At 37.5% G+C, this 20,128-nt stretch overlaps 1 protein-coding gene across 1 annotated transcript; it reads left to right on the plus strand.

The window, feature by feature from the left end:
- The first annotated feature begins 9,510 nt into the window (after window positions 1-9,510).
- LOC104787521 (defensin-like protein 266) lies at window positions 9,511-9,984 on the plus strand. Its single transcript, XM_019245567.2, has 2 exons — window positions 9,511-9,575; window positions 9,711-9,984. The coding sequence occupies exons 1-2, from the start codon at window positions 9,518-9,520 to the stop codon at window positions 9,905-9,907; spliced, it is 255 nt and encodes an 84-aa protein (XP_019101112.1). The 5' UTR covers window positions 9,511-9,517; the 3' UTR covers window positions 9,908-9,984.
- Window positions 9,985-20,128: the final 10,144 nt, after the last annotated feature.

The following is a 20,128-nucleotide window of genomic DNA, read 5'->3' on the forward strand; positions in this document are numbered from 1 at the left end:
AGACATTTCAAATTTCATACCTATACTCACAAAATTGAGCCAATTTCACAGTCCACGTTAACGGAATTAAGTCAACTGTTAGAAATGCTGACTCAGAGTCCACGTGTGTATTGACTGCCATCGAAAATGCAAAACGACGTCGTTTTGTTTTCTTTGAAAAAAAAATTATGGAATATCCACACACTGGAGGTTCGAACCCACGACTTCTTCCATGTTTAGCATAGAACTTAACCAGTTAATCCCACAACAACTCTCAAAAGAATCATACAAACTTATTAATATAAACTTAAGGTAGCATCCATCAAAATCGAAAAAATGTAGAAATTCTCACTCCCGCGGGTCGAACCCGCGTCTCAGTATAGGACTTAACCAACTGATCCCACAACAATACTCCATTATAACATACAAATTTATCTTTATAAACCTATAAGGTATCTAAGTCCCAATTAAATGAATTTGAATTGGGGAAAAAATAAAAATCCTAGGGTTCTTCTTCTATCAAATATAACTGATAAATTTATAAATTTATATTTAAATTATAAATTTATAATTTTGTAACTGAGAATTAAATATAAATTTATAAATTAAATATAACTGAGTATATATTTATAAATTTATAAATTATCAGATACATGAAATGTTTAAAGTTTAAAGTTTAAGGTTTAAGGTTTAAGGTTTAATTATAAATTTATATTTAATTCTCAGTTATATTTAATTTATAAATTTATATTTAATTCTCAGTTATAAATTATAAATTTACAAATTTAACAGTTATAATATTAAGCTAAAAAGATGAAACCAAAGTCATATATAATATTAAGCTAAAACAAAAAAAAACCAAAGTCGTAGAATGTGTCAAACTAAAGACATACTAAAAAGATGAAACAAATCAGTCAATTTCGATACTATGAGACTCAAACTTTGGAGGGACATAGTTCTTCATACGCTCAAGTAATAGTGGATCCTTTGCAGCTTCCCAAAGATCGACAGCAATCTTCAAACTTTCTAGGAAAGGTGGCTTGTCCCAATATAGGTAAGGTGGCTTGTTTTTTTCTTTGTTATTCATTTCTAGTTTTTCTTTAAACTTTCTTTACTCTTAAGTTTTCAAGTCTGGTTAGTACATTTCATTATTCCCAGTTTGTGGTTGAATTATTCATTTCTAGTTTTTGTTTAAACTTTATCATACACTATCAAATTCGAGAAAAAATATGATCATTGTGATAGGCTCACAAACCAAAGTGTTCACGGTGAATGTCCAAAGGGAAAAAAGCTAACAAATTCCAAAAAAGAAAAAGAAAAAAAAAACATGAGCATACTCATACGCTCAACCTAGTAATGTACAAAATGTTAGAACACATCATCTTAATTTTTCAGAACAGCAGAAAACATTTTCTAAATTTTTTCTATCAAATTTTATCCATAAAAAAAACAACTTATACATTTTTTTTGTTTTTGAAAAAAATTTATATTACCTCTACTATTGTATATCTACTTATTTTCCTATATTTCACATTTTTAAACTTGTTAAATTTGGGTTTTTCAATTCCTATGGATATTTTTGGTAAAAATGACCATTTTAAAAAAAAGGTGTATATGGTCAATTTTTTTTTTGTGATCCATTATTTCCAATTTTCCCAATTAATTAGTTTATCTTTACCCGATTTGGAATGTTTCAAATTTGACATCAGCTGCATTCTCAAAGCGTATCTAACTAAATTTGAAGTTTTTTTATGATCAATCCTCTTAAAATATATAACACTAAGAACAAAAAGATTTTTTTTTTTTAGAACACAAACATTTAATTAAATCAAAAATAACTTTTGTTTTACTAGAACAATAATTAGTTTTCATATTATAGATTTGTGTTTTTAGTTTTTGGATTTTACAAAAATATACAAAAAATAAATAAATAAAAAGTGCTGTAACAGTTTTTTTTTCAGTAGAACAAAAAAAAATCCTATAGTAGTGGCCCTAAAAAAATTTAGTAGATTTTTTTCTTTTTTAAGTTTTTGTTGCACCAGTCAGACTCTTTATAATATACTAGATAAGGACCTGTCCGATGTGTGGGTTAAAATTTTTGTTAATAAAATTAAATTTAATAAAAATAAATTATAATATATTGTACATTATTTATAAATTTTATTTTTGCTATAATATACTATTTTATACACAAATCTTTTATGTATGTTACCATTAAATGTGTATTTTTTACACCTAGGTGTATTGTATGTTATAAATATATTATTTACCACTACGTAGAAAATGTCTATATAAACAAATTAAGCCAACTATTATATGTCTCTTTACTTTCACTTTTGCATAGTTTCTTTAATCACTAAAATTGTTGGCTCAAAAAACATTTCGAATAAAAAATAAATTATAACACAATAGTGTATGACTAACCATGCAAAGAATCTCAGTTCTGCCCTCCTCTTATGAAGAGAACCTTGCGTCCAACCTCCTCCACTATGGAAAGAACCTTGGCTCTGCCTTCCTCCCTTGGGAAGATAACTTTGCGTCCAACCTCCCTCACCTTCTTCCCTTGGGGAGATAACCTTGCGTCCAACCTCTCTCACCTTCATCCCTTTGGGAGATAACCTTGTGTCCAACATCCTCCACCATAGATAGAACACCATAGAGAGAACCTCGGCTCTGCCCTCCTCCTATGTGGAGAGAACATGTTCACGTATTTTAGCTATCTCAAAGTGACTTACTCCAACAACCAATAAAACTAAATACCATTTTCCAACGTCTCAAAATCTTTTGATAGTAACTAATGTTAAAATTCTCAAAGTATTCGTGGAAGTTTCTTTGACACACCATGATGTAGCCTCTGTCCTCGAGCTCTTATGGATCTATCAACAACGATTTATGTTTTTTCAATCTATCTATCTATCTATATTTGTTGTAAGCTTGTATTTGATTATTTTATTTGGTATAATTAAAATAAAACATATCCTAAGGATGAGTTAAAACCAAATTAAAATAACTGTATCAAAACCTAACTTTAAGCATAGACTTATAAAAAAATAAAAATCAAATTCATTCCTGGTTTCTATCTATCTATATATCTTGGTTTCTTTCGTTGATCATCAATTGGTTCTTGACGTTCATTACGGATTTCGCTTTTGGTTCCGTAATTTTCATCGTCTGAACTTGTCTAAACACATAAAGACAAACCATTAATATGTTAAATGGAATAATATTTTGTATTTAGCAAACATAAAACATCATAATATATATGATATGTACCTTTATTTGGTCTATAATCTCCGAGAATTTAAAAGTTTGATATGATGCATCAAAATCAAACTTTTTAACTTGAATCTCGAATAAATAAGTATCTCCAACAATTGAATGCACACATGTGAGAACGTCTTCTAATTGTTTTTCGCCCAAATTACTTTTTATCTATATGAACAACATTATTCATACAATAAAACAATTATAATTTGTAGCTTTTACGATTTCTGCAGTTGTTCCAGTGAGTTTTTCTGCATCTTTATCAAATATAACAAAAGATAATATCTGGTAGTAAATTATATTTGTACCAGCTGTAACAGGGCTGAAAAGACTCCATCTTGTAGGTCTTTAAGGAGTTCTTCCAATTTCATTTTAAATACATGACATTTTATATGTTCGTTCACTTCTTCCCATTTTGGATTTGTTGTTCTAATAATGAAAAGGACTGAATTTCCATACCTTCTACATATTGCCATGTACCATGAAGATGGTAAAATTATTTCTTGGCCTAGTCAATCTTGAAATGTATTTGGTATGCATAATTCTCTCGTATTGTAACATATGACCTCTTCGTTGTATATCCTTCTCTATATGGAAAGGTTCTTTCCATATAACATTCTTCACCATATAGAAACAATAAAGGATATTTTAGATACATGTACAATAGATGTAAAGAGCTTATGTATTGTGGTTTGTCCATTTTTGGATGCTCTATTATATCTTCTTCACAATTTGGAATAGACATGTCACCCACAATAGGTCCAGCTATCTCGTCTCCTTGTGGAAGGTCAAATTGTCTACCACGTTCTTTATTTTTGATTAATCTGATTAAGTATTCTTCAATTGTTCCGGATTCGTATCTATCTCTAGCAATTCTGAACATTTTAGCTAACTCATTGTATTCGTCAGACATTTTATTTAATCCGCTAGAATACTTTCATTTAACTCATTATCTTTTTTCTTTTGGCAAGTGCATTAAGACTGATTTTATAGTTCATGAGCGGTATCATATATTTATAGCTGTGCAAAACGTGGTAGACCTCCTTCGACTGGTAGTAGAGATTCAATTTTGTGGTAATTCTGGCTATGCATATGAAAAGTGAAAGGACCATTTCCTGAATTGATATCATAATAAAATTTTCCACCCATTGATGTTAAAACAAACATTGAATTATATACTCGTATATTGTTCCAAAACAATGTTGAACCATGCCTCTAGTGTAGCTCTAAGCCGCAGATGAGGTTCATCTCTAAGCGCCTTCTCCATCATAACAATCTGATCATTATTCATAATAGTTTTATTCCTTTTGTTGGCTGAAGTTTTATTCTTTTCACAGTTTCGGTTTCCATCTCTAGTACTCATGTTTGAAAATTCTAATTGAGTTTGATACATTGGAATGACCTCTTCCTCTCTCTATATATATGACAAAGATATGAAAGACTACATATCTTTATATTTAAATTCTTTTTCTTTTAGGATTAGGCCAAGAATTTAATATAATGTATGATTGTTTTGTATAAATATAATTATTGTAGAAGGATTTTCTTTAGAAACTCCATGTATCTTTATCGTCATATTATTTTTATAATTTATTTTATGATTAGTAATTTTTTTATATCTTAATTTTTTGAAAGATTCCTTTTCTTTTAAAATTAGAATATTGTGTAAAAATTGACACTTGTAACGATCTTGTGAGTTAGTAACTTTTGAAATTGACATGTGTCACGATCTGGTGAGTTAGTAACTTTTGAAACCATACTTTATATAATAAGATAACAGTCTTTTTGAATAAATTATTTGAATGATGAAAAAAATATGAGATGATCTATTTTTTTTTTTTCAACAATCTTTTCTTTATGTAAAGGTGAGTATTTATTTTTTTCTAGAAACAGCAATTAATTTTTATGGTAGGTTTTGAATTTTTACATTTTTATTTTTAAAATTTTTAATAAATTTAGAATTGACATGAGTCAACATCTGAATGATACAATTGACACGTGTCACGATCTTGTTAATGAGTAATTTTGACATCAAGCTTTATATAACAGACGAGAAAACAATCGGACAGCCGATTCTTTAGATAAATCGTTCTCCTCCTAATGCGGACATCGATCCTACCATCCAAACCGTTGAATCAGTTCCTGTACTACATCTTGTACCAGAAGTACGAGAAGGCCCTATGACACGTTCGAAGGCTAAACACGAGAAGGCCCTATGACACGTCCCTAGAGCTGAAGGACGTCAACTGGTCTGTACCACCATCATGCCACCATAACGGATATGATCACATTGGCGAAGAAGAGCTTGCAGAAGCCTTCACCCAAATGAGCCTTGATCAAACCAGTTCCCCAGGTATGATCCTCGTTTGGCAGGTCAAGGAACCTCAAGAATTCAAGAAAAGACATTGGAGCTGCCAGAGACGTGTGATACAAGCTACACCTCCAAAAGCGATCAAGGTAGTGAAGATCAAGACCAAGACATAGAGGACATGGACGAGCATCAAGAGACTGATCAAGATACTCTAGAGGAACCCCAGGAGGACCCCTACTCCAATAAACAAGCCAACAATCAAGTACAAGACAAGAACTCTAAAGTAGCACATGGAGTAGTACAATAAGTGATTCAGAGAACATCAATTGGGCCTAGATCACATCCAGGTAAGTCTTATTCAATATTTTCGATCCTTGCAGGTCCCACCAACCCCAACAACGGCTAGAAGACTTCCTCATCAAGAGAGATCAAGTCTACTTTAGCATTTTCTTTTATTAGCTTATTTACTTTCCAAAAACAATGGTTTTGTGTTTGATTTTATTTGCTTTCCTTTGTTGCATTTTCTGCATTTATTTTCGGCCTTAAGGCTAGCTGAAGGACTCTTGTAAAGTCCCCCTGCAGCAGTTGTACGAATTTTCACCCTTTGTTATCAATAAAATACTGAATTTTCTTACTTCTTCTCTTTAAGAGTTCTTAAGAGAATAAGCTTGTTCTTTGTCTTGTGTGTCAGATTCCACAAGGCTGAGTTTGTGTACTGTATCAGAGACCAATCACATCTATGTGGTGTACTTCAATCCGCCAGTACTTCCCCTTTTTACGGATCCCACACGAGAGAAGCGACCGCCATCGTGTCAGATCTTCATCATCGATCATCCTCCCTTCACAAGAGAGAAGCGACCGCCAGCTTGTGAAGCCATCATCTCTATCCCGGTATAAGTCTCACCACCGAGTCTTGTATCACCTCCCCACCCCGGTTTGTAACAATTGATTTAATGAAATTTACGGTTTGACAAAAAAAAACAGTTATTTATTATTACTTATGTATAGATTTCCTTTTTATGAGAGGTTCAATACTTTTAATAAGACATGTGCTCATTTTTCTTATGCTGATAGATAAATTTTTCCTATTTGCTTTTGGATTAGATTTTTTTGTTTAATAAATATTTTTTTATTTTACCTTTTTCTAGCAATTAACTTAGACATGAATCAAAATTTAAGTTCGTTAATTTGACACATGTCGCGATTATGTTAAACAGTAATCTGGACATGTGTAAAAGTTTTAGATATTTAATTGACATCTGTGACGATTTTGTTAACCAATTACTAAATTGTTAATTGTTGACCAACACCGTATAATTACATCTATCAATTGACTATCATCATTATAGTATTTTTGACATTGAACTTGACTCACTTCATTTGTGATGATTGAATTTGACTCATTTCATTTGTGATATAGTGTGCTTTAAGTTGTGTTGTTTGCATATTCATTTTTCTAGTCAAGTACACCAACGTACCTCATGATTACTGATGACATTTAAACTGTTTACGAGATTCATGCGCAGGCGAAATTGTTCCAGAAACTTCCACACTTAATAAAATTAAGAAGCATGCATCTTTTTTAATCTTTAACAGCGACTAAAAACCCCAAATAAAATTATCACTAGCTACGTGATATTAACTTCTAGACCATGTTCTGTTTTGTGCCCTTCAACGAACTTGATGTCATAGTTTCTTATCATTTCCACAGCCGTTGTCTTCATCAGTCAGCAAGAACGTTAACTTTTTCCCCAAGCTGGACCAACGTTAAACGCCAAGACCTTATATGAAGGTTCATGTCTTAACCTTTCCACTCATCCACTGTATGAAATCCATCTTCCACGTCATCTCCTCAAACAAATTTCCTCATCGAGTACTCTTTTCCCACTTGGAAGCACGTCTGGCTTTGCCAGTGACTTGCGGTTAAATGGAACTGGTGGGTATAACCTTAGCGTCTAACACACAGCACCGTCTAAATATCTTCGGGATCAAACCTCAGCATCTTCCTGTTAATATATATCTTTTCGGATCTTGTTACGTTTATTGCTTCAGGCTTCTTGGACAGTGGCCAGAAGAACCAACTGAGAGCTGAACTGGTTGTGTCTCTTGCCGCTATCAAGTAACCCAAAATAGTGTCTCTGACGAATTTATCGCTATTCGGTTTCATGTGCTTATATTTAGTCGTGTCCAGAGTCATGTAGTATGTCAAAACGTCGATGTCCTCTTCTCTTGAGTGATGATGACTCCCATGACAGCAAAAAGAATCGTAAGAGTTTTTTAAAGAGCGATTTAGGTTTTAGAATCGGAGAAAAACGAACGATAAATATAAGTAAAATCTTACACATTAAGTGCCTTCTTTATATTAATTAATTAATTATGTCATTTTTTTTTTGGTGTGAAAGAGGAGACAAAGTCTCCTATGCTTTATTATTAAAAAGAGAAATATTACCAACGGACATTACGTGGGATGGAAGACCCATTAAAATCCTCTAACATGACAGACCGAACAATATCGGGACACACAGTAAAAGAATGATAACCAAGCGGTAAAGAAAAAGCATAGTTCGCTAACCCATCAGCAAGATGGTTAGCTTCCCTATACACGTGAGAAATGCGGACTATCCAGTCCCTCGAGATCAAGCCATAGCACAGAAGTACTAGGAAAGACAGAGGATCCCTATCTGAAGAAAACCAGCCACTACCGCCGAATCCACCTCCAGCTCCACACACGTCGCACGGTACTCCCAAGCAATATGTAAACCGTAATAAACGCCCCACAATTCCGCCAAAGGGGCAGAGCACATCCCAATATGTAAGCCAAATCCAATACACCACACCCCCTCCGCGTTATGCAACACACCTCCTGCCGCAGCCAAACCAGGGTTTCCTCGAGAAGCTCCATCCGTATTGAGCTTCAGCTATTTCCCTGTCGGTTTGGTCCACGAAATTAACCTCTCCACCCGAGTAACAGTCCTCCCCTGTAACCGTGACCGCTCATGAGCCTGAAACACCTCCTTAGCCAAATCTTTAATAAACTTTACGCGATCCCTGCACTTGCCATTAGTACCAAACACATTACCACAACGCCACTTCCATCCCCACCAAATAGCCATCACAAACAAGGTGGACCACGGACTCTCACACAATACCCCATCATCCCGGAGATTATCATACACCCATTCAATCAAGGATTGAGTGAAAAAACTATCCCGACGTCGGCGCGGAATGATGCGGCTCCACACCCTAGACATCACAGGACAATCACGTAACACATGAAGAATTGACTCCTCCCCACCTTTACAAACCTGACATAAACCATCATCACCGAGTTGTCTCCATTTTCTCTCGATATTGGTCATAATCACTTGATTAACTCCAAGCCACAAGAAGACCTTCACTCGTTCCGGAGCAATCACCTTCCATACATGGTCAAACAGTTTACTAGGATCTGGTCTAGGCGTAACATCGCGAGTCAACAAACTTTAAGAAGACCGAACTGTGAACTTCCCATCAAGACTCTCACCCCAAGAAATTCGATCTCTCGCACCAGTAACATTGTCTAACACTACAGAATACAGTAGGATTTTATCACCGTTCGTTTTTATAGGATTATATATATATATATTTTAAACAATTAAAAACATAAATTTCCGAATTATACATGATTAATGGGAATATCTTAATTGATATTATCAAACGTTAATCGGAGATTTTTTTCTTTCAAAAGTCAAAGCTATATATAGAGAGTTGATGTCAAAATACAGTATATGAAAATCTTCCAAATCTTCTGAATTAAACTTGTCGATGCAATATCTTATACATATCATAAGTTTATACGTTTGTATAATGAGAATCAATATTTGTTTCAATTGGCAACAAATCAGCTTATTTCTCACGTACAATATATATATATATATATAAATATATACATCTGTGTAATGAGAACAAGTATTATCATCAGAAATGGAGAAAATGGTGTTCATGAAAGTTGTTTTTTTTGCCTTGTTGTTGTCCCTCTCATGTGAGTCCATCTTTCAACTTTAAATTTAATTCCATCGTCTTTTTAATCTTTAACGATTAATTGTAATGATTCACAGTTACCGATCTTGAAGATTCATACTATCTTATGTGTATATATGTCTTAATGATTATATAGGTTTGATGGAGGGAGAAGCAAGACTTAGTGGAAAAATGAAAGATGTAACAATACAACGTGGAGGATCTTGCAACAACGACAATACTTGTCACGATACATGTCCGGGATGTAAGAACACACAATGTATTTTCAGCCAGTGCGTTTGTTCTCAATGTAACACTCCACGAACAAGTTTACGTGTTGAATCTCATATGTAATCTTATTTGATTATTTCTATTATTTACCCAAATTTGTGATGACAAGATAATAATAATAAACATTTTTGTTTTTATGAGAGTATGTTTCTCATAGTATAGGTCAACCTTTACAAAAATCAATTAACCATAGATCTCTTATAAAATGTAGAAGTAATGTGAAGTGACCTTAGTGCAGTGGCAGGAGGTAAGTTCATTTGTAGAAGGCACCATCACACCCGGGATCGAGTCTCGGCTCCTACGAATGTAGGAATTTGGCTAATGGGCCGGCTAGTTGTGGCCCAATGGTTGACAAAAAAAATGTAGAAGTAATAAACCCTTGCATCTGTTGAAAGTATAAGACAATCTTATAAGACATCAGACAATTACCGATCCCACACGAGAGAAGCGACCGCCATCGTGTCAGATCTTCATCATCGATCATCCTCCCTTAACAACAGAGAAGCGAACGCCAGCTTGTAAAGCCATCATCTCTATCCTGGTATAAGACTCACCACCGAGTCTTGTATTATCTGGTATCAGAGCACAGATCACGCTGTTCCTGTAACGCCCCCAAACCGTCTTATGACTACGTAGTCCAACGGACAGCCACAGAACGCCACTATGGGAACTGCACCGAGGTGGTCCAATCGAGGGACAAAAGCTGCAGAATTCCCGACCGGTCCTCCCTAGCACAATTCCACCCGCAACCGAGACTACTCAGGCTTTGCAACCCTTGCGGCCTGGTGCGTTGTGTTGGCCCGGACAAGGCTGGAACCAAACGAAACCACACAACTTAAATAAAAAGGACTTTAAACTTTACTTACTACATAAAATAAGTTCATAAAACATTAATACAAAAATGGCGCCAGGCCTAAGGCCAAAATACGACAAATTAAATTTTACAAAAATGACTTGCAAAGGCAATGCAATTCTACACCGGCTGGCCTAACGTCCTGCGCTCCATCTAAGGCTTTTCCCCACTAAGGTTACCTGCAAAACAAATTATGGACTCTTGAATGCTAACACTCAGTGAGTTCGGAAACCTACAAGAAACCAAACTCAACCCCAACCCCAGCAAGCAACACACATCATGCAAGCAAAGCAAATATGAAAGCCTAAGTTAACAACAAACAAGTCTAAGCAATCAATATGCAAGACTAGGCTATCAACATGCAAGACAAAGCTATCAACATGCAAGCCTAAACAACAATCACACAATCAGAGATAGCAATGCTGAAGATAGTGAGCTACGCAAACTAATCTTGCAAGCAATCAACAATCAAGCAAGCAAGCAATATAAGCAATTAAGCAAATAAACAAGCAAGCAAGCAAACTACAACTACAACAATTTACTTGAATAAAAGAGAAAATTAAATTAATCTTTTAAACAAGTTTTAGTTATGGGCCCGGTATGCTTCCTCTCCTCAAGACCCTTGTGAACACCCGCGCTGCAGCCACAAAGGCACGCAACCGGAACATCACTCAAGCTACACCGTCATGTAGACAGCTGCGGCCAGGGTAGCGAGCCCAGTAACCTCCAAGCTCTTCGTAACCAACCCTACAAACTCACGAACATGGGTTACATGAACGCGGGTGTATATGGTATGGAATCATGAGGACACCCATACCAAGTCTTACTACGCTAGCCAGAATTTTTCGCGGACTAAACACATTAAGACCTATAACAATTTTGATACCTTGAGTTTTATGGTTTTTAAGCTCATAAATTTACAAGTATCCTTACCGAATTCAAGCCCTCCGGCACTAGAATCCTGTGTACGGACATTTCACCTCGCACACGGTCTAGTACCGAGACTAACCTCTTAGAAAGCGCAATTAAACAAGAAATTGAAGCAAGAAAATCAAGTAAAATGCAAGTATACTACATGCAACTTCAGAAACTAGAATGAAATCTAGAGACTAAGCTAAGCATACAAACATCCCTAACATGCAAAGCACAAAGCAGTCATGCAACACAAACAAGCAACATGCAAGCATAAGAAACTAGAGAAATATCTAGAGACTAAGCTATGCACACAACAACACTAACATGCAACATGCGACTTCAAAGTATCTAGAGAAATATCTAGAGACTACTTGAGTTCTTATGGTTTTGCTCATGCGAACCATGCACTAGATGGATGTCGATAATTCCCCATCTAGTCCGGTAAAAAGAGCATGAACTCACACAACAACACTAACATGCAACCTGAGAATCTAGAGGTCATCCAGAAACTAAGCGTAAATCAACAACATGCAGGGCATACAAGCAACATGCAACACCAACCATCAACATGCAAGTCTAAGAATCTAGAGAAATATCTAGAGGCTAAGAGCTAAACATGCAACAACTAACATGCAATGCAAACAAGCAATCATGCACAACACACAAGCAACAAAGAAACTAGAATGAAAACTCTAGAGACTAAGTGCTAGACAAAATCTCACACCAACATGCAAGGAAACAAAGAAACAAGACTTAACTATCTAGAAATTTAATCTAGAAGAAAAGAAACGAATCTACCCCAAAACCCAACAAAAATGCCTAGATTTAAACCATAAATCCTAAGCAAAAACCAACAAAACCCCACCTATCATGTGTCATATCACATGCATCGAAACTCACCTGGACTTGGCTTGAAAGAATCGATCTAACAGCTTCTAGTCCTAGCTAGCGACGTGGAAGAGAAAAGCTTCTAAGCAGACGCAGCTACAAACTCGCGGAAAGGAAGACTCTAAGAAAGAACTCTCTCTCTTGCTCTTTCCCTAGCTCTCTCTCTCTAACTCTCTAACTTTCTTATTTTTGGACTAAGAGAGAAATGAACAAAAAATGGCTTCTCAAAGCTCCTAAGGTCTCTATTTATAGTGGTTTGATGAGAGTTTGGGCGGTGGAGTTGACCAATGCATGAGGGGTGTTTGTTGTCTTTGAAGCCTCTTAGTGAATGTTGTTAACACTTGTGAGAAATTGGCATTAACACTTGGCCACAAAGATTTGTTTAATCTCCACTATCCCACTTTGATTTGTTTAATCTCCACTAACTCCACTTTGATTTATTTAATCTTCCACTAACTCCACTTTGATTTATTTAATCTTCCACTAACTCCACTTTGATTTGTTTAATCTCCACTTCCTCCACCTTGATTTGTTTAATTCTTGATAAAACAAGATTTTCTTATTCTTGTTGGATCGGCTGGCGTCCCTCGGTCATCTCTCGGCGACACTGGATCCTTCTTGGTACTCTCGGCAACTCTCTCGGACATTCTTGGCAATTCTTGGCAGCTCTCGGACATTCTCGGTAATCTTGGACTTTCTCGGTCCTTTGCTGTATGTCTCGGACGAGTCGGACGGTACGTCTCGAACAACTCGGTCATCTCTCGATCCGTTCAAATTTTCTCGGACTTTTTTTCAGCAATCCTTCTGCTCTCCTTGCTGGCTTCCTTTCTTGGTCCTTGGCCTTGAGTTTTTATTTTGAAATTTTACCCCTTGGTGAGGGTCATTACATTCTCCCCCCCTTATAAGAATTCGTCCTCGAATTCTAGGGTCTTCTCCTCCTTTTCTTATGATGCCGACGCTTCTTGACATCTACGTCTCCATCCTGCTATTACCGTGATCACCATTACATTAATACCTCCGTTGTAATACTCCTGGAAGACTGAACTTCCTCTACTTGCCTTGGCCATTACAAGTCTTCTTGACTTGTTCGATCTTTGGTTGTTCTTCACACCAGTAATTGAGCTTCCTCCTTCGCTCCTCGGCTCTCTTGTTGACAAGGTCTACTTCTATAAACACTTGTTCCACTCACGCCATTGGCTGGCGCCATTGGAAAGCTTCTTCATCTCCAACATCCGTCTAGTTCTCCACACTTTAACTTCTTCTGGTACTAAGGTTGCTTCCTAGGTGTACCACGACATGTCTACTCCTTTAGACTCCTTAGCTCAATGCTTCTCTTTCTTCAGCTTTTTCTTGACTCTTCTCTTTTCCTCCGACTTACAGCCTGGTTCACTCCACCATCTTGATATGCTCATCATACGACTTCGTATTCTCTCATCTGTTGGCCACATTGACAACAAAATTTTGTTCCTGCGGCTCCTTTAACCTCACACTCCTTTTTACTTCTCCTATTCCTTTAGATTCGCGCTCCTTAGGATTTTAACATCTTCGACTCCTTTAGCTTCATACTCCACAAGACTTTAACTTCTCCAACTCTTTTAGCTTCGCATTTCACATAGCTTCTCCTCTGGTCCTTCTTGGTTTCCACACCTTGGTCTGATAAAATATATGCTCTGGTTCCTTTAATCTCCACGCCTTGGTCCGTTTAAAACTCTTCTCTGGTTCTTTTAGTCTCCACGCCACTGGTTCGATGTAATGCCTTCTCCGACCTACTTGGTCTCATCTCCATATATTGGAACTTCTATATACTTGATTTATTTGATCATTGGACTTGATCAAAGGATCTTGGTCCCTACCAACAACTTCCTCCTCTTCATCGTTTGTCTCCATCTCCAAACTCCTTGGTTTTTCCTCCACACTTTGTTACCTTCTTTGTTCTTTTTCCAAGTTTGGTTCGATAGAACCGCATAGAGCATAAAATTTGCTTCACCTTCATCGCCACTCATTATTTTCTTGCACCCTCTTGCTCATGCTTAGTTGGTTTTCTCCTTGATTTCCTTCTTTGATTTCCTTTGCCATTCATTTTCTCTTCTTCTTATTCACGCTTCTACTTGGTCAATTCTTTCGAACACGATCTTGTTTTAGCCACCACTCCAACTTGATCCACCAAACTCAACACTCACAGGTTCCACTATATAGCTAGGAAAAGGTTCAACCTAGAATACTAAGGTTTCCCTACACGGCCTAGCACTAAGGGTTCTTCAAAACGCTTAGCTAGAAGGCTTCCTACACACAACATCTAGAACTTGGACTAGCACTAACAAAATGCTAAAAACAAGCCTAGACAAGCAACAAGCACAGCAAGCAAATAAACACCAAACAAACAAACACACAAACACACAAAGAGGGAGTTAGAGCCCATACTTACCTTCCCGATCGCCGCACAGTTCCGAAGGTCTAAGGTTTAACTACCTAATAGAAAGGATACACACGATCCCTTCCTACTTGCTGCTTCAACGGTTGCTCTCCTTTGTAACTGGTCAGTGGGGGATCTCTTGCTTCTTGAACTGCTTCTACTACGTTGATCATTGGGCAGGCAGCCTTGTAATAGCCACACTTGCCACAGTTGAAACATATGATGTGAGATGGAACTGGCAGATGACTCTTCCCTGTTCTCTTACACTCACGAAAATAATGTCCTCGCTTTCCACCTGAGTAACATACAACTCCTCCTCTTTTCTTTGATGTTGGGCTACGCCCTTCTTGGTTAGATCGACTCCTCTTTCGATTTCTGCCAACACTTGGCACCATCTTTTCCTTATTATTTCCATGGTCTTGACGCATGGCTTTCTTCTCCCTTTCCAATCTTTCCCCTACATTCACAGCATTTTCAGCCGATCCGTCAGTTTGCTGGTAAGCTACAGACCTTAGTCTACTTTGGATGTCTGCTAGCAGTGGCTGTACTAGGTGATGAACCACAACCACTTCATCTTCTCGTCCTTGGTACACATACCTTCGTAGTCGAGTAAAAATTGACTCCAACTCTCGAACGCTCCTCTCGCCTTCTTCTAAGTTCGTAAACTCAGTCTCCAATTTATCTTCGGCCTCTGGTAGAAATATCTCCGTTCGAACTTTCTTCGAAAATCTGTCCATGTTGGATTCCTTCGACCATAATGTCTCTTCACAATTGTCCACAAATCGCTTGCATCGCTCTTCAAGTAGTAGACTGCAATATCTTTCTTGTAGTCTTTTAGGCATCAAGTTGCATCGAAATTCTTCTCCATGTTCTGCAATCATTGATCTGTTTCAAACGTGTTTGATCCTTCTCTAAAATACTCGGTTCCCAAATTTTCATAATCACCACAATCTTCAGGAAGCTCGGGACTTCTGATTCTCTTGGCTGTGACACTTGCTGTCGCATAAGCACTGGTATCTCCTGGAACATCGCTAACACAGGGTCTCGTGCTTCACTCTCTGGACGTCTTGGCTCTTCACGTACTCTCCTTCGTTTTGGCGGCATACTCCTTGGCTTAAATGGTTCATGGTTTATAGATCTCACTCCAAATGGTCTTTGACCGAAACTTGATGGCTGTCGAATAGGATTTTTATCCCGCGGACAACACCAATCTCCTTCCTTGTGAGAACCAAACTTCTTTTCTCTCATTTATCTTGATCTTGCTCCGAAACTTGATTGATATAAAGATTCTCGTGACTTACTTCTTTTGGAACTCGACCTTCATGTCGCTCGCTCGTCATTCTTTCTTGGTTTTGTCTTTCTCTCGACATTATGTTGATCACTGTCCATCGGTTCTTCCCTTTGTTCTCCATCGTCATACTGATCTTTCTCCATCGGTTCTTGCCTTTGATCTTTGGCATCATATTGATCACCCTCCAATAAATCTTCGACATCGTATTTATCACCCTGCAATGAGTCTTCGACATTCTTCCCCATCGGCTCTTGAATCACCCCACGAACATCCCTCTTGACCTCAATGATCTGACATCTGCACAAGCATCCAAGGGTAAGTCCTAATCCCATCTACCTAAAATGCACAAGGACGTGCCGGTTTCCTAAAATTGCCTTTGCGACTCATTACTCGATAAAACATGTGAAACTGCATTTTCCACGAGCATCATAACCATACTCTGATACCACCGTTGTAACGCCCCCAAACCGTCCTATGACCACGTAGGCCAACGGACAGACACGGAACGCCACTATGGGACTGCACCGAGGTGGTCCAGTCGAGGGACGGAAGCTGCAGACTTCCCAACCGGTCCTCCCTAGCACAATTCTACCCGCAACCAAGACTACTCAGGCTTTGCAACCCTTGCAGCCTGGTGCGTGTGTTGCCCCGGACAAGGCTGGAACCAAACGAAACCACACAACTTAAATAAAAATGACTTTCAACTTTATCTACTTCGTAAAATAAGTTCATAAAACATTAATACGAAAATGGCGCCAGGCCTAAGGCCAAAATACGACAAATTAAATTTTACAAAAACGACTTGCAAAGGCAATGCAATTCTACACCGACTGGCTAAGCGTCCTGCGCTCCCTCTAAGGATTTTCCCCACTAAGGTTACCTACAAAACAAATTATGGTGTCTTGAGTGCTAACACTCAGTGAGTTTGGAAACCTACAAGAAACCAAACCAACCCCAACCCTCAGCAAGCAACACACATGATGCAAGCAAAGCAAATATGAAAGTCTAAGCTAACAACAAACAAGTCTAAGAAATCAATATGCAAGACTAGGCTATCAACATGCAAGACAAAGCTATCAACATGCAAGCCTAAACAACAATCACACAATCAGAGATAGCAATGCGAAAGATCGTGAGCTACGCAAACGAATCTAGCAAGCAATCAACAACCAAGCAAGCAAGCAATATAAGCAATTAAGCAAATAAACAAGCAAGCAAGCAAACTACAACTACAACAATTAACTTGAATTAAAGAGAAAATTAAACTAAACTTTCAAACAAGTTTTAGTTATGGGCCCGGTATGCTTCCTCTCCTTAAGACCCTTGTGAACACCCGCGCTGCAGCCACAAAGGCATGCAACCGGAACATCACTCAAGCTACACGGTCATGTAGACAGCTGCGGCCAGGGTAGCGAGCCCTGTAACCTCCAAGATTTTCGTAACCAACCCTACAAACTCACGAACATGGGTTACATGAGCGCGGCTGTATGTGGTACGGAATCATGAGGACAGCCATACCAAGTCTTACTACGCTAGCTAGAATTTCTCGCGGACTAAACGCATTAAGACCTATAACAATTTTGATACCTTGAGTTTTTATGGTTTTTAAGCTCATAAATTTACAAGTATCCTTACCGAATTCAAGCTCTCCAGCACTAGAATCCTGTGTACGGGCATTTCACCTAGCACACGGTCTAGTACCGAGACTAACCTCTTAGCAAGCGCAATTAAACAAGAAATTGAAGCAAGAAAATCAAGTAAAATGCAAGTATGCTACATGCAACTTCAGAAACTAGAATGAAATCTAGAGACTAAGCTAAGCATACAAACATCCCTAACATGCAAAGCACAAAGCAGTCATGCAACACAAACAAGCAACATGCAAGCATAAGAAACTAGAGAAATATCTAGAGACTAAGCTATGCACACAACAACACTAACATGCAACATGCGACTTCAAAGAATCTAGAGAAATATCTAGAGACTACTTGAGTTCTTATGGTTTTGCTCATGCGGACCGTGCACTAGATGGATGTCTATAATTCCCTATCTAGTCCGGTAAAAAGAGCATGAACTCACACAACAACACTAACATGCAACCTGAGAATCTAGAGGTCATCCAGAAACTAAGCGCAAATCAACAACTAACACCAACCATCAACATGCAAGCGCAAATCAACAACGAAACATGCAACAACTAACATGCAATGCAAACAAGCAATCATGCACAACACACAAGCAACTAAGAAACTAGAATGAAAACTCTAGAGACTAAGTGCTAGACAAAACCTCACACCAACATACAAGGAAACAAAGAAATGAGACTTAACTATCTAGAAATTTAATCTAGAAGAAAATAAACGAATCTACCCCAAAACACAACAAAAATGCCTAGATTTAAACAATAAATCCTAAGCAAAAACCAACAAAACCCCACCTATCATGTGCCATATCACATGCATCGAGACTCACCTGGACTTGGCTTGAAAAAATCGATTTAACAGCTTCTAGTCCTAGCTAGCGACGCGGAAGAGAAAAGCTTCTGAACAGACGCAGCTACAAACTCACGGAAAGGAAGACTCTAAGGAAGAACTCTCTCTCTCTCGCTCTTTCCCTAGCTCTCTCTCTCTCTCTAACTCTCTAACTTTCTTATTTTTGGACTAAGAGAGAAATGAACGAAAAATGGCTTCTCAAAGCTCCTAAGGTCTCTATTTATAGTGGTTTGATGAGAGTTTGGGCGGTGGAGTTGACCAATGCATGAGGGGCGTTTGTTGTCTTTGAAGCCTCTTAGTGCATGTTGTTAACACTTGTGAGAACTTGGCATTAACACTTGGCCACAAAGATTTGTTTAATCTCCACTATCCCACTTTGATTTGTTTAATCTCCACTAACTCCACTTTGATTTATTTAATCTTCCACTAACTCCACTTTGATTTGTTTAATCTTCCACTAACTCCACTTTGATTTGCTTAATCTCCACTTCCTCCACCTTGATTTGTTTAATTCTTGATAAAACAAGATTTTCTTATTCTTGTTGGATCGGCTGGCGTCCCTCGGTCATCTCTCGGCGACACTCGATCCGTCTCTGTACTCTCGGCAACTCTCTCGGACATTCTCGGTAATTCTCGGCAGCTCTCGGACATTCTCGGTAATCTCGGACACTCTCGGTCCTTTTCTGTATGTCTCGGACGAATCGGACGGTACGTCTTGGACAACTCGGCCATCTCTCGATCCGTTCAAATTTTCTCGGACTTTTCTTCAGCAATCCTTCTGCTCTCCTTGCTGGCTTCTTTCTTGGTCCTTGGCCTTGAGTTTTTATTTTGAAATTTTACCCCTTGGTGACGGTCATTATAGTTCCCTTGCCAGGTTTATCTTTTCCATTTACTTTCATTTGATTTGTAGCTTTTGTTTTATTTTATTAATATATATATATATATATATTAAGAACCATAGTTTGTCGCAGATTTGTTTCTAGGTTGTTTAGTTTTATTTACAAACCATAAATCAAAAAAAGAAAAAGAGTTTGTTTCCATAAGTCGTCTGTTTCACTGTTTCAGTCTCTGCATTAGTACTTGAACTAGTTCATCTCGCATTTTAAAAAAAAAATTATTATTGTATCCTTTTCAGCTTTTGTTTCATTTCTTTATTACTGCTTATCATTCGTAAAATTTCAAAAAAACAAAAAAAAAATTTCCTTTATTTTCTTTGAAATTTCCTTTCTTTTAAACTTCTGTCATACGTTGATCCTTGTTGTTTTTGTCTAAGTACAGATCCGTTCTAGACACTCACTATGGGAGAAAACGCAGAAATACCCCAAGACTCCATGACGCAAATGATGAGAACCCTCACAGAGCAGTTGAGAGGACTCGGCGATAGAATCGGACGTTTGGAGTAACCTCAGGCTAGGTTTAACGTTGGACCAGA

Source organism: Camelina sativa, chromosome 5, assembly GCF_030686135.1.
Source record: "Camelina sativa cultivar CO46 ecotype springtype chromosome 5, ASM3068613v1".
NCBI classification, from domain to species: Eukaryota; Viridiplantae; Streptophyta; class Magnoliopsida; order Brassicales; family Brassicaceae; genus Camelina; species Camelina sativa.